Source organism: Lactuca serriola, chromosome 3 (genome assembly GCF_051521515.1).
Source record: "Lactuca serriola cultivar US96UC23 chromosome 3, Lser_US96UC23_V15, whole genome shotgun sequence".
In the NCBI taxonomy this organism is placed as follows: Eukaryota; Viridiplantae; Streptophyta; class Magnoliopsida; order Asterales; family Asteraceae; genus Lactuca; species Lactuca serriola.
Genome location: NC_136410.1, coordinates 154,500,151 through 154,515,733, shown reverse-complemented (window position 1 = coordinate 154,515,733; position 15,583 = coordinate 154,500,151). Strand labels below are relative to the sequence as shown.

The following is a 15,583-nucleotide window of genomic DNA, read 5'->3' as shown; positions in this document are numbered from 1 at the left end:
TGATCATAAATCAATTTCGACACTAAGTGAGTAATTATCGATTCTTCAAAGAACAAACCTCCAACGATAAGAAATGAAATAACTTTTGTCTGCTATATTTCAGACAAAGGAAATCAAAAAAAAAAAAGATGGAGAAAGAATTGAGCAATAAGCATTTAAGTTCATGTTTTCTGAATTTGAGCATTAGTTTTAGTTTTCTACGGGTTCAATCGTTCAAATTAAATCAAAAAACTCGGGAATTAATTCAAAAAGTCAAGGTAGAAGAAACCGATTAACTTGAATTAGATTGTTTGAATTCTTTGTTGCTGTTGTTGGTGTTTTGATTATCAACACGCAGGAGAACCTGTGTGAAGATCTTCGATGGTGGTGTGACGATGAAGAACCAATGAGCTAGTGAAAAACAATTGATGTTCACTAAAAAACAATGGATGCATGCATCTTTTTAGGAAATGATCAAATAAAACGACGTAGTTTTAAATACTGTGTACCTAGCTTATATACCCATTTTCACATTTACATATATATATATATATATATATATATATATATATATATATATATATAAAAGTTAATAAACACTTTTGTTAAAAAAATGTTTATTTAATTAAATAAACAACCCTAAACACCCCTTTACAACCTTTCGACCGTTACTTTGACCTTCTTATCCTTTCATATCTTTGGTGCAATGCACGAGATTGGTTATATGATTCTCAGAAAATGCGATGTTCTTACTTGAACAGAGCTACACACACAAAAACACAAACACACACACACACACACATATATATATACATATATATATATATATATATATATATATATATATATATATATATATATATATATATATATATAATGTCTTAAGAATTACATGTACAATAATTACATGGGAAGCTAAAACTAAGTGTCTTAAGAATTAGGTTCTTTCATGTCCAAAAATATGTGTTAAATTACGTGACAAGAAAGAATAAACTCATAACAACTATCTAAAAAATTATTTGGTGGTGCAGGAATCGGAGGAAGCATTTGAATTACGAGTAAGTTATAATGGGTGAAATTAAGATGTTCCTTTCGGTCTATCTTCTTTATATATAATGAACTAATGAGCTTCTATGTAAAAATGTTTGGTGGCACAGAAACTCGAAGAAGCATTGGAAATACAAGTATGTACACATTATTGAAGCGAAGAGTTTTTGTGTGTCTATATGATAAATTAAGTATAACGAACTCATACATTTTTCTAAAAAATTTCTTGGTGGAACAGAAACTTGTGGAGACATTGCGAGTGGAGGTAAGTTCGAATTTATTGAAAAGTTGGATTTTCCTATGTTTCTATATAGCCAAATGAACTCATACAATTTTATAACTTATACATAGGAAGTTGTGGAAGCATTGGTATTCCATGTAAGTCTCTCTCTCTCTCTCTCTCTCTCTTATTCCATGTAAGTCTCTCTCTCTCTCTCTCTCTCTCTCTCTCTCTATATATATATATATATATATATATATATATATATATATATATATATTGTTTTTATTGGTTTAAACATGTGTTGTCATAATCATACGTTTTCTATACACCGATTTATAGAAAACGTATGATTATGACAACACATGTTTAAACCAATAAAAACATGACAACACATAATTTTAGATTAAACTATATGAATAACTTCTAAAATACATTAGTTATGAATATGTTGTGTTATTTATTCATTTTATATATATATATATATATATATATATATATATATATATATATATATATATATATGTAAAGAATGCATAAATAGATCAACATATTATAAAACCAATTATGTGTATCTATTTCTTTATTCATAAGTAATATTTTGTAGAAGTTATTTATGTAATTACTCTAAAATGATTTATTTTTATGTTTTTATTGGTTTAAACATATGTTGTCGTAATAATGCATTTTCTATAGAATTTTGTCATATATATATATATATATATATATATATATATAAAACGAATTCATAGGTTAGTTTAATAATTTTTTTGTGTTATACAGCAACATGGCGACATTTTGGACTTGCAGGTATGCTTTTTTATATGGAATTGTACATTCAAAATTGTTGAAAATTAGGAGGTTTATCTATCTCTATATATGCTTACTTATACATAATTAACGATACACTTTTTCTTCACAAGCTATATTTAAAGACATAATCCAAATCCATTTCTCGATCCCTTAATAAGATTATATGTTTTTAATAGAATGGCTAAAACACACTAATAGGAAACTGAGCGAATCCTACGGAAATTAGTGACAAAGTCTGTCGGAAAATAGTTTCGAATTTGTTTGACAAACATGAAAACCCTAATTTTGTGACACTTTATGATTGTATTTTTTTATGTTTTCATTTTAGTTTACTTTTCGCATTTATCTGGAAAAGAAAGTAGAATTATTTTTATTTTTTAATTATTTTTCTTTTTAAAAAATCATTTTACCGACAGAGTAGTGACGGAATAGTCACAAACAAAAACGTAAGAATATCCGTCAATAATCCGTCACCAAAAAGAATCCATCGACAATTCATCACTTATGATTCTGTCGGTGACCCATCACTTACAATTTCTGTCGGTGACACATACTCAATAATCCTAATGCTAAATATATAACAAATATAAAATCAAATATGTGTTATTCATAATAGGATACAAATATTTCAAATGAATATCTATGAATAACATATGTTTTGTTGATATATATTTGTTATGGAAATTATTTATTATCAACAATTTGTAAGTCCATATACTTATCATTAATGTATGTTTAAATGCCTTTGTATTTAGTTATTTTTGTTATCTTATTAAACAATAAATGAAATATTATATAATGATAACTTCATATGATTTAATTCTAATGACAATATTTATGTATAATAAAAGAAATTAATATATAATTCAATTTTTTCATGACATCTAAACTCCACATTAACCCCATATGGATCGCTTCAATTCCATTTTCACCTAAGAAATGATCGTTTTTCACTTTCGTACCCATTAAGGTCCGAGGGAGTGGAGTATGACATGTCATGCTGCCACATCATCTTTAAAGCCACAAATTATATGTCATGTTAATTTTGTCACACAACATAAATATCATGCTATTTTCAAGAAGTGGGTCAAGATTGATTTTATTTATTTATTTATTTCTTAAATTAAACTAATTTTTATATAAATAAACAAACATTTCTTTTAAAAAAAACCTACAACATTTGAAATATTACTTAAAACTTGACATAAACTAAACTTAAAATTACTCAATACTAGAATTAAAATTAAACGCTAAAAAATTTGACTTAAAAGGTGACTTAATACTATTTTCCAAACTCATATTTTTTCATAAGATCATCTTGCATTTTCTCCACAACTCGACATTGTCACTCGGGTAATTTTGAAACGTCTTTTATCATTAGTTTCCACTTACGATTTCTTTCTTTTTGTTCCACAAGTTGCAACATTCTTTGGATGTGCTCATTTAACTCCATGAACCCCTCTCTTTTCTCCTCACCTGAAGAACCTTCGACACCCTTGAGCTTTCTCTTCACTTTATCTCTTCCTATAGGACAACTCGACATCAAATATCATATAGTTCGTCATCTTTGAGGTTTATTTCAATATGCGCATCCCAGGATTGACTATGAGAGTTTTCAGATGTTTTGGTTCTTTTTTAAAGTTAAATATTTAAAATTTTCAAAAAGTTTAAGTGCCCCATGAAACACTTTTACTATTAATTATATTGACCGGTTCGAATTATGAACATGTTGGGAATATTAGGGTTTGTGGTAGAGATCTGGATACCAAATTGGATCGTGATATCACTTTCCGAACTGATATTTCTACCCTATGCCTGGGTTACAAGAAATTCAACCTAGGATAATCCAAGTGGACACTTACGTTTCTTGGCACAGAAAACGTTAGCCAATATGCTAAAAGGTTCTGTGAATGTGTGATGAAAAACGAGAGCTAAAGAACGTAACCCCCTTCTGAAAAGAAGAGTTGTTTATATACTAAACACGATTAGGGTTTCATTAGGGTTGAGCCGTCCTTAGTTGCATTGGAAGCTAGTAATATTAATCCGGATTAGTTTTACCAAAACTAACGAGTTTCGTTAGTTTTACCATAATCACCCTCAAGAAATTGAGTTTTTCCATTAAGTTCCCACATGGATCCCGCGGGACCCCAGCCAGGGGCTCTGCCCCTTGGACCCCGCTAGGGGCGCTGCCCCTAGACCCCGCCAAAGGGGTGCTGCCCCTTTGGAAACCCCGGACCCGGGGGTGCTGCCCCCCGGACCCCCAACTAGTCGTCGAACCATCTTCTGACTCGATCTTATACATGTGTGCACTCCGCACAACCCCATACATATATTAGAGTACATATCATGAAGCCCCTTAGCTCACATGTTAGTTCCAGTTACTTAAAATGACATGGTGACACTAAAATCACCAACAGAACATTGTTATGGTATGTAAGTCATATGTTTACCGACTTTGGACACGAAAAAGAAATGTAGATTGCCTTTTGATACAGAAGATAAAAGACTATGTATATGATTTATTATATGTTTCTTTCACTAGCTGCTTACTAGAACCAATAAAAAAAATTTCATTTGAGAAACATTGTGTATATGATCTCTTATACAATATTAGATGTTTTTATCCTTATTTTAAGAACCTAATGTTATTCTATATGAATTAACATCTTAGATTATCTACTATGCTAGATAAGTTAACTTATTTTCACGTTGTTAAATTGCAGAGGAATTATGCAGTTATAAAATCCATACAAATGACGGCACTTAATCCTCCATTATATGCTACCATTGATGAGTTATACTCACGTGTCTGTAGTGGTGGAATCCTTGTCGATGAGGGAAATGTGGTAATTTACTCTTATGTTACATATTTATAATGTTATGAAGAATTATTATTAGCCTCTCATTCTGTAATTGTAATGAAAAAGAATATGTGGACACTCACACCAAACATAGTTACTTCATAACTAGGTCCCAAGAATTAGAATGTTTTAGAGAAGATTAGCATGCACCCCTACACAAATTAACAAATGATTTAAAAAGGACTAGGTCTTTTTTTTTTACAAAAGTGGTAGAGTTATAATCTATATAAAATACTACAATAAAAATCATGTCCTACTAAGAACGAGGAATGAATCAAATTAATTAATGTTTATTTCTAAAGTTGTATGAAAGAATTATGATATTAGAGTAGTCTATATTTGAGTAAGTTTGTCCAATTCTGAGCAAACAATATAATAATCATAGTGATGCAGAACAAAAGAATGAAAAATAGACACTTCAATAAATTGTATGATTGATTAAAAGATGGCAATAAAAGGCTTCAAAATCCTATTTTATAGAGGGTGCTAAATTTGACATGTTATTCCAAATTTTCAAAAATTAAAATTGACTAGAAATTATGTTAATTAAGCTTCTAAATAAAGATATGAAAAAAATATTAAAGAAATAAGATATTCCGCCATTAAAACATAATAAAAGAAAGTAAAGGAATGAGTAAATTTTGGAGGAAACTTAAGTTTGAATGTCTTAATAGTCGATTTTGGAAACAATGGATCAGTAAAATGGGTTATTTGGAGTTTTTTTTGGAAGCCTTGGCACATCAAGAGCCTTCCGACAACATAAAACAGACATAAAAACTCCAAACATATCAAAAGTTATGTCTAGTTTAAGTTAGGACACTTTTAGCCATGTTTATCCTTCTCTTAATTTTTCCATAAAGACACCTACAACGTGCTAGGTCTTCTGTATCCATAAATCAACCTTAAGTTATGAGGATATAAAGCTTCTTCTTGAGGGTAGTGCTTATAGATATATGCAACACTGAAGGTATCGAATATAAATATAGAGTCATACATATCGATAATGTAGCCATTATCATTTATCTTCCTCAAAAAACTTTATGAACCATAATTTTGGTGACTAAGCATACTATATGTTTCAACTAGAAATTGCTCCTTTCAAAGGTAGACCATAACCTAATCTTGCACCTGAAATATTTTGGGACAATAATGATTGTTAGTTGTTGTCTTGTAATTATCATTGGATATGTAAATCTTCTCACTTATCTCTTCATGGGTAGTATTCATGCATTCAATAAAATTATTCATTGTATTGTTGTTCTTTGTTGGACAATCAACCAAATACACCACTTATCATGGTGGAGTCATAGACACTACAACAAATACAAAGATCTTAACCGAATTGCATATAAAAAATTTATAGGAAAATCTAGCTTATGTGAGGGTTGCGTCCCATATCTGTAGTTGTGGGTTAGATCATGTTTCTGAGGGTGCAATTTACTATTTTGGTTTGCTCATTAGACTGTGGGTGGGAGTGCTCCTAAGTTTAGTTATGTTCCAAAATATTGTCAACGAGTTAGCCAAAATTTGGCCAAATTTTTTTGATCCATGTTAGAGGTTTTGGATTTGGGCATACCATGTAAACAAACCACCTCCTAAAATATTTATGTTGCCATTTACTTAACATTAAATATCTTCATGAAATGCATGAAGTGGGCAACCATTGAGAACTATTCTACCACCACAAAAAATGAATCTAACCCTTTTTGGGGTCTTAGGAAGGCCCCTAATGAAGTCAACATAAATGTTTTACCATGGTCCAAAGGAAACTAGCAAGGTCATATAAAGGCTTATGTTTGGAGCCTTATTTTTACCTTCTTGGAACTACATATAGCGTAGGAGAAATCTATAAACATCTTGTTTTAGCTATCGCTAAAACTACGTCTCCCTGACTATAACATTTATTTAATCTCTGTCGAGACTTCCTCTTAATCCCCCAAATAGAAGTCTTTGATTACTTTTTCTCTTATAGAAGTTTTGGGAGGCATAAATAATTTCCCTTGAATAGTTTTTCCTCTTGAATAAAGAAGCTTCCTCTGATATATTTTGTATCAATCTCATCCTATATTGCCTTGAAATAATTTCAATTTCATATTAGGGCATCCCCTTTATGGGCTAATTATAGATGGGCCTGACCCATCAGAATTAGGGTTTCACATGTTTGCCTATAAGTAGGTTTATATCCCCATCATTGTTATTTGCTAATTTTTTTTATAAGAGCTCAAAGTGAGATACAATTTTGAGTGCTTGTAATAGTTTCAGAAAGTTAATAAAATTCTCTCTCTCTCATTCACCTATGAACGTAGGTCACTTTGCCCAAACCACGCTAAATATTGTGTAAATTTTATTTAAGTTTTTTAAAAGTTTATTTTCGTGAGGTTCACCGAAGTTTGTTTGATACTTGTCTGAATTGTTTAACTTGTTTTGTTGTCATCCAAAAAATTTCAATTTCAAATGATAATAATGAAACAATAAGTGTCGGTGGCAAGATTAATATATATTACAAAAGGGTCAAGGGAGGAGGAGATGGATTTCATGGTGACCCAAGTTTATTGAATATATGCTTTCTTATCAATTTTGATATTTGACCTAATCTTTCTTGATTTTTATCTTAAATAAACTTGTTTGATATGTCATTTGAAAGTTAACATCTTGATTTGCTAATATTTTCTTTCATATACAGTGGTTTGCTATGGATGATAATGGAAAGTATCAAGAGATGATATCTGCAATGAAGTTCATGCATCTAGATCCAAAAAAATATGAAATGATCGCCTTACGTGAATCTAGGTTATATCTCTTCTCTTAAATTTTAGGCTCTCTTATGCAACAATATCTAGTACAAATCAAATAAGTTCTAAAGTCCTCAGAATAAGAAAATAGTGTCATAATAATAACAAACATGGAAATCAAGTAATCAATTGCAATGCAACATGTAAATTTTGCTCCCCCATACAACATACTCTAAAAGTGGTTAATGCAGCTACATGCTAGGAACGTTGCCTTAAATATAAAACTCTCACAAGCAAACAATATCCTTTATCTCATGAGTGTTGCTTTATATTTGGACTAGGTTATGAGAAGAGTAGAATATGACATTCAAAACATGATATCATTAATAAATAGTGGATGGTCATGTGTTTGTAAGTTACTACAAAACATTGACACAAAACAGATGAACTATAAGAATGTGAAACTAGGTAACATATGAACCACAACCACATGTACCCATAAAGGGTTTGTAAGAACAAAGTGCACATTGTTAATGTTGATGTTCTAAAATATGAACATTATCCTCATCCATATTAAATTTCGTTATCTGTATGTAGTCCAAATATATGGACCAGAATCATCATTTCACCTATATTCTTATATGAATGAATGCAACATGTATATGATTTAAGCCACACATCATGAGTCATTACAAGCACTAACCATTTAAATACATCCCTTATTTAAATCAAAAACTGTCACACCCCCAAACCAGAATGGCGGAAACATTCGGGGGTGGATGACTTCACGTAGTATCACAACCATTGAATATTGTAAAGAAAGTAACACAACCATCACATATATAATGAAAACGTATGTTGTTGCGTTATACATAATAGCAAAAGAATATTACAATGAGATGATAAATGTTCAATAATAAAACATCTTTAGTGTTTCCTTCTCCAAAAGCTGGTAGTTACCTGTATTACTGATTCCCTGAGAAATACAAGTGGTTTCGAAAAAGTGTCAACAATTAAGTTGGTGAGTTCATAAGTGTTTTGCATTGAAAAGTATGTCCTTTTTGATAGTAAATCGATGAACGAGGTTTTCAGAAAATCCAATATTTTCTATAGATGATTTGAAAAGTTTCCCGTGTTGGAGTGCATTAGTGTTTTCCATGCTTGAATAATAGTGATAACATTTGTATTAACAATAAAATGGAAAACTGAAATGCATGTATGAATCTCGTAAATCTAACTTGTTTTTATACTTTTATGTGAGTTTTATAACCATGCTAATGACATTGTTGGCCTGTAACAACGTTCTTCAGGCGTTGGAACTGTTATGACATTTGTCACCCCAGGCCCGCCGGCCTAGCTGTAGCTAACAGCTTAGGTGTGGGATTGTCAATCCCGTATAGATCTATACACAAGTATCACGCTCCCCCTACAAGGGATTATGGTATATAATACAGGACTTAATAATGCATACTCGAACGTACGTGAAGCTGTCTCACATTACTAGGTATAAACAGATTTACGATGATAAAAGACTGTACTTCTTTTGAAAGCATTTCATTTGTCGAGATGTATATGTAAAATGTATGAATCACTTGAATACTATGCTCATTATAGTTTGTCAAAAGTATGTTCCCATTTGGTAATAACAACTTGGTGATATAATATCCCTTTAAAACATAAAGTTATTTTTGTATCAACACTCTATAAGAACGATATTATAAAAATAATACTTTGATTTGTAATGTACTTGTATTTCCCCCCCTAAAATGTGAAAAGAATTGAAAAGTAGGGGTATGAACTCACTCGTTTCGAAGAGAGAGGCTAGGGTTGAGCAGAACTTCGTCTGCGGATGGTTGCGTCGTCGGGCTCTTCGGGAATCTCTGCAGCGTAAATCTTTCGTCGGGGCTCGAGTGCGGAAACCGAGGTCGTCGGGATAGCTTCTTGTGCTTGGAAGTGTGTGAGAGTAACTGGGGATTTGAGAAAGGTGTGCAAAGACTCGAGCTCATGCCATCTATTTATACTGCTGGAAGAGTGAGTACGCGGGGCGTAATTTTGGAGTACGCTGGGCGTACTCACGTACGCGGCGCGTACGTCGTTACGCTGGGCGTAATATGGCGTCATGGCTTACGACTCCTGGCTAGTTAAGCGTAGCTTGGGCGGGCCGATGGGACTCGACTCTGGGTCTAGTACGCGGGGCGTACTCCCAGAGTACGCGGGGCGTAATCCCTGCTTCCGACTTCTAAATTCCGTAACTTTTGCGTACGAGCTCCGTTTTTCGCGTTCTTTATATCTACGCGTAGGTGAGATTATGCTCTACAACTTTCCTTTAGACTCCGTCGGCTAGTTTTGACTTTATTTTTAATGATATATTTTTAATAGGCCGGGCCTCCTAAAGTTCGTTAAAAATTCATAGGTCCTTTATTCGACGTCGGTTTTCGTTTGTCTTTTTATTGTTTTATTACTACTGAGGAGATCTTCAACTTTCGTTTAGGTTGCGTTAGCTAAATAACACTCGATCTTCAATCCGAGTTTTTAGCCCTCTACTACTGTTACGAAACTTTGAAAATTCGTAACTTCTTCATACGAGGTCCAATTTGGGCGATCCTTTTATGTACGTTCACCTTTCAACGAGATCTACGACTTTTGTTTAGATACTTAAGGCTTAAAAATGCATTTTATTGAGATTCTACTTTTTACGTCAAAAAAATGTTTTAACGTCGCGTCGTAAATATACGAGTGGTTATAATTTCTTCAATGTAACCCGGTTTTGAGCGTTCTTTATGTTTTTGGAAACCTTGGCATGATATCTAATATTCGATGCATCCCAACTTAGATACTTGAACACTTTATTTTCGAGGTTAATTTCGTTGTTTTTAGCTTTCGAGTGTTTATAATGCTTTTTGGGAAAAATAGGGTTGTCACATCATCCCCCTGTTAAGGGAATTTCGTCCCGAAATTTAATCTAAGATAGAGTTTACATTTTTAGGAAAAAGATGCGGGTACTTTTGTTTCATCTGATCTTCGCGTTCCCAGGTGTATTCAGGTCCTCGCTTGGCGTTCCAGCGGACCTTTACAATGGGTATGCGGCTTTGTTTAGTCCTTTTGATTTCCCGATCCATGATCTCTACTGGTTCCTCCACAAATTGAAGGTTTTCATTTATTGCAATTTCGTCTAGAGGGACGACAAGGGTCTCGTCGGATAAGCACTTCTTTAGATTTGATACGTGAAAGGTAGGGTGTACGTTGTGGAGTTCCTGAGGTAGTCTAAGTTTGTAAGCCACTGGACCGATCCTGGCAAGGATCTCGAATGGTCCGATGTATCTAGGGTTCAGTTTTCCACGTTTTCCAAAGCGTATTAAGCCTTTCCAAGGTGAGACTTTGAGTAGGACATGGTCTCCAACTTGGAATTCCAAGGGTTTGCGTCTCTTATCTGCGTAACTCTTTTGTCTATCTCTTGATGCTTTTAGACGTTCTCGGATTTGAACAATTTTCTCCGTAGTCTCCCTTATGATTTCTGGTCCAGTGAGCGTGTTGTCAGTTGCTTGTCCTTTTGCTAGTTGCGTGTCCCCCACTTCGGCCCAGCACAAAGGTGACCTGCATTTGCGGCCATAAAGGGCTTCGAACGGGGCAGCCTTGATGCTGGTGTGGTAGCTATTGTTGTACGAGAATTCGACCAATGGTAGATGTGTGTCCCATGCTTTGCCAAAGTCGATTACGCAAGCTCTCAGCATGTCTTCTAGGGTTTGTATAGTTCTCTCACTCTGGCCGTCGGTTTGTGGGTGATAAGCGGTACTCATGTCTAGTCTTGTCCCCAAAGCTTTTTGTAGCGACTGCCAGAACCTTGAGGTGAATCTACTATCACGGTCCGAGATAATGGACATGGGCACACCATGCAGTCGTACAATTTCTCTGAGGTATGTTCTTGTTAACTTCTCCAATTTATCCGTCTCTTTGATCGGTAGGAAATGTGCTGACTTAGTTAACCTGTCGACAATTACCCAAATGGTGTCGAGTCCGCTTGTTGTCTTGGGCAACTTTGTTATGAAATCCATGGTTATCCGCTCCCACTTCCATTCGGGTATTTCTGGTTGTTGTAATAAACCCGAGGGCTTCTGATATTCCACCTTGACTTTGGCACATGTTAGGCATTTGCTTACGTAGGTAGCAATTTCGGCTTTCATGTTTTGCCACCAGTACAATTTCTTGAGATCGAGATACATCTTATCGGAGCCGGGATGTATGGAGTATCGTGTTTTATGGGCTTCGTCCATAACGATTTCTCTGAATCCACCAAACTTCGGTATCCAAATTCGATCCATGAAATAACGAATTCCGTTGTTCTTGGTCTCAAGGTTCTTATCCATTCCTCTTAGGGCTTCTCCTGTCACATTTTCGGCTTTCAAGGCTTCTATTTGGGCTTCCTTGATTTGCGTGAACAGGTGTGAATGGATTGTCATAGTTAGGGATTTCACTCGGCGACCTGAGTACTCCTTCCGACTGAGTGCATCAGCCACTACATTAGCCTTTCCGGGGTGATATCGGATTTCGCACTCGTAATCACTTAGTAGTTCTACCCATCGCCTCTGTCTCATGTTGAGTTCCTTCTGGTTGAGGATATGTTGGAGGCTTTTATGATCAGTGAAGATGGTACATTTTGTGCCGTAGAGATAGTGTCTCCATATCTTCAGAGCGAAGACGACTGCTCCTAGCTCAAGATCATGCGTTGTGTAGTTCACTTCGTGCGTCTTTAGTTGTCTTGAGGCGTAGGCGATGACCTTCCCTCTTTGCATTAAGACACACCCAAGTCCTTGGTTTGAAGCATCACAATAGACCACGAAGTCCTCCGTTCCTTCTGGCAAGGTTAGGATGGGCGCACTACATAAGGCTCGCTTTAGTGTCTGAAATGCACTGTCTTGTTTTTCTCCCCAGTCGAAGGTCACATTCTTCTGGGTTAGGGTGGTAAGTGGCTTGGCAATCTTTGAAAAGTTCGGTATGAATCTTCGGTAATACCCGGCGAGTCCCAAAAATTGCCGGATTTCTGTAGGGGTTCTTGGAGTAGTCCAACTATCTATTGCCTTTATTTTGGAGGGGTCCACGTGTATTCCTTCTTTGCTTACAACATGTCCTAGGAAATCCACTTCCCGAATCCAAAATTCACATTTGGAAAATTTTGCGTAAAGTTTCTCTGCCTTTAATGTTTCCAATACTTGGCGGAGGTGTTTGCTGTGTTCTTCCTGGCTTCTTGAATAGATGAGTATATCATCTATGAACACGATCATGAACTTGTCCAGGAAGGGACGACATACTCGGTTCATCAAGTCCATGAACACTGCTGGAGCATTCGTCAATCCGAAGGGCATTACCACAAATTCGTAGTGACCATAACGTGTTCGGAAAGCCGTTTTGGGGATGTCTCCTTCCAGTACTCGTAGTTGGTGATAACCAGACCTTAGATCGATCTTTGAGAAGTAGCTTGCCCCCTGCAGTTGGTCGAATAGATCGTCTATGCGCGGTAAGGGATATCGGTTCTTGATTGTGAGTTTGTTTAGCTCCCGATAATCGATGCACATGCGAAAGGATCCGTCCTTCTTCTTCACAAATAGGACTGGCGCTCCCCATGGTGAGAAACTTGGTCTGATGAATCCCTTGCTTAGCAGCTCGTTTAATTGACTGGATAGTTCCTGCATCTCGGCTGGAGCTAAACGGTACGGCGGCTTTGCTACAGGGGTAGCCCCGGGGATTAAGTCGATTCTGAACTCGACTTGACGTTCCGGTGGGATTCCTGGAAGATCTTCTGGGAAAATATCCAGGAAGTTGCAGACTTCCGGAATATCTTTAATGTTTTTCGATTCTCGTTTCTTGTCTACTACGTGGGCTAGAAAGGCATGATATTCCTTACGAAGATACTTTTGTGCTTTAATACAGGAAATGATTTGTAAACTTGAACTAGGTTTGTCGCCATAAATGACAAGAGTTTCACTGTTTGGCAGATTTAAGCGAACAGCCCTTTCGTGGCAAAGGATATCGGCATGGTGAAGGCTCAACCAGTCCATACCGATGATGACATCGAAACTTCTTATGGAAATGGGCATAAGATCGACTTGAAACAAGTGCTCGTTTAAATTTAGTGTGCACCCTACGTATAAATCGTTTGCGTGTTCTGTTTTACCGTTTGCCATTTCTACAGTGAATATTTTATTGAGTGGTTGGGGTTCTTGATTAAGTAGGTGTTTGAATTTATGACTCACAAAACTTCTCTCCGCACCGCAGTCAAAAAGTATGCATGCATAAGTGTTGTTGAGTAGAAACGTACCCGTAACCACCGTGGGGTCCGCTATTGCTTCTCTCTGTCCTACTGCCAGCACTCTCCCCACACCGCCAATATTCCTTTCCTTGGGACAATCCCTCCTGAAGTGTCCAGTCTCTCCGCACCCATAACATGCCCGGCTTACCCCAGTTCCAGGAACCTGAGTAATTGGTCGTGCCGGTGCTTTACAAAAACGGGCTGTGTGCCCTTTCCTGTCACAGTTCTTGCAGTGCATCTCGCGACAAATACCATGGTGATGGTAGTTGCACTTGCTGCACTTGGGCAGAATCCCTGCATATGGTTTTGTTGGCGCAGAGGTAGCAGGAGTTGTGGTGGGGGTAGTAGCAGCATAAACCGCAACCATTTGTTTCTTTGAAGGTTCTTGTGAAGTTTGCCCCTTCCTTTTGTTCCAAAATTTCTTCTTGTTGTTGTTGTTGGCATTGATTTCATTGTTGCTGTTCCCTTTGGTTGGTTCAGCCATAATCGCCGCGACTCCTTGACAGACACCATGATCAACAAGAGATTGCGCTAGTTCCTTGGCGCTGGCGAAAGTCAAGGGTCTGGAAGCTAGCACACTTCCTCGAAGTTGGGGTGATAGTCCCCAAATGTATCTCTCAACCTTCTGGCTCTCCAGGGTTAACATTCCTGGGCAAAGTGTTATTAAGTCACTGAACCTGTTGGTGTAACCAGCTATGTCCGATCCTACCATCGAGAGGTTCCACAGTTCCTGTTCAAGCTTCTGAATCTCGCCTCTTGGGCAGTATTCTCGAAGGAGCATTCTTTTCAGGTTTTCCCAACCCATGGAGTTTGCCACCACCAGGGTTAGTGTCTGGACGTGGCCGTTCCACCATGTCAGGGCGCGTTCAGAGAAAGTAAAAGCGGCAAACTTTACTTTGCTTTCTTCAGGACATGCACAGATTTCGAATACAGCTTCTGTTTTCTCTATCCATTGAGATAGAGCCAATACCCCCCCAGTCCCGCAAAAGGGAATAGGTTTTCCGTTGGTGAAGTCTTTGTAAGTGCATACCCCTGAACGGCTTTGACCTTGGCCATTTGTAAAACTGTCTGTTCCTCCCCCCGATCCGTTGTTGCTCATTTGAGCCATTGCTGCATTTACAGCAGCGGTTACAGCAGTCTGGAACATAACGGTGTCCATAATTGGAGGAGGTGGTGGAGGTGGTGTTGAAGTTGAGTTTCTGCGTGTTGATCTACGAGGAGGCATGTTCTGGTAGAGAAAAATAAGAATGAATATTATAAGTTTCTAATGTTTTGACAATCGTGTGTTAGTTGTTATTTGTTTTGACTTTAGTTTATGGTTTCGAGGTAGGCATAGAAATTTAAAACTCGTAATTTTTGAGAGGTATATAATAAGAAATACTTCATATTCATTCATATAGGTCACACTTGAGGTGTGTTACATTACATATCTTGTTCGGGAAAAATTTGATCCTCCTAGAGATCTCCGATTACGGATACAACAGGGAAAATAAAGGAAAAACTTTTATCCGAAATCCTAATCTATAACAAAATTGTTGGGCATCGAACAAGCTCTATTTGCGGCGTTTGGAGCTAGACTCGGCATCCGACCGTTTGACTCCCATTAGTCGCCTCTCAAAATCCGCTT

General features: G+C 36.3%; 1 protein-coding gene across 1 annotated transcript in view; it reads left to right on the top strand.

The window, feature by feature from the left end:
• The window catches only part of LOC145094710 (uncharacterized), a 109,887-nt gene that overhangs the window by 9,216 nt on the left and 85,088 nt on the right, over window positions 1-15,583 (top strand). Inside the window, exons 2-8 of the mRNA XM_079032787.1 lie at window positions 1,011-1,037; window positions 1,137-1,163; window positions 1,265-1,291; window positions 1,378-1,404; window positions 2,030-2,056; window positions 4,783-4,905; window positions 7,604-7,710. Coding sequence (XP_078888913.1) covers window positions 1,011-1,037; window positions 1,137-1,163; window positions 1,265-1,291; window positions 1,378-1,404; window positions 2,030-2,056; window positions 4,783-4,905; window positions 7,604-7,710 — 365 coding nt within the window. The remainder of the gene's footprint in view (window positions 1-1,010; window positions 1,038-1,136; window positions 1,164-1,264; window positions 1,292-1,377; window positions 1,405-2,029; window positions 2,057-4,782; window positions 4,906-7,603; window positions 7,711-15,583) is intronic.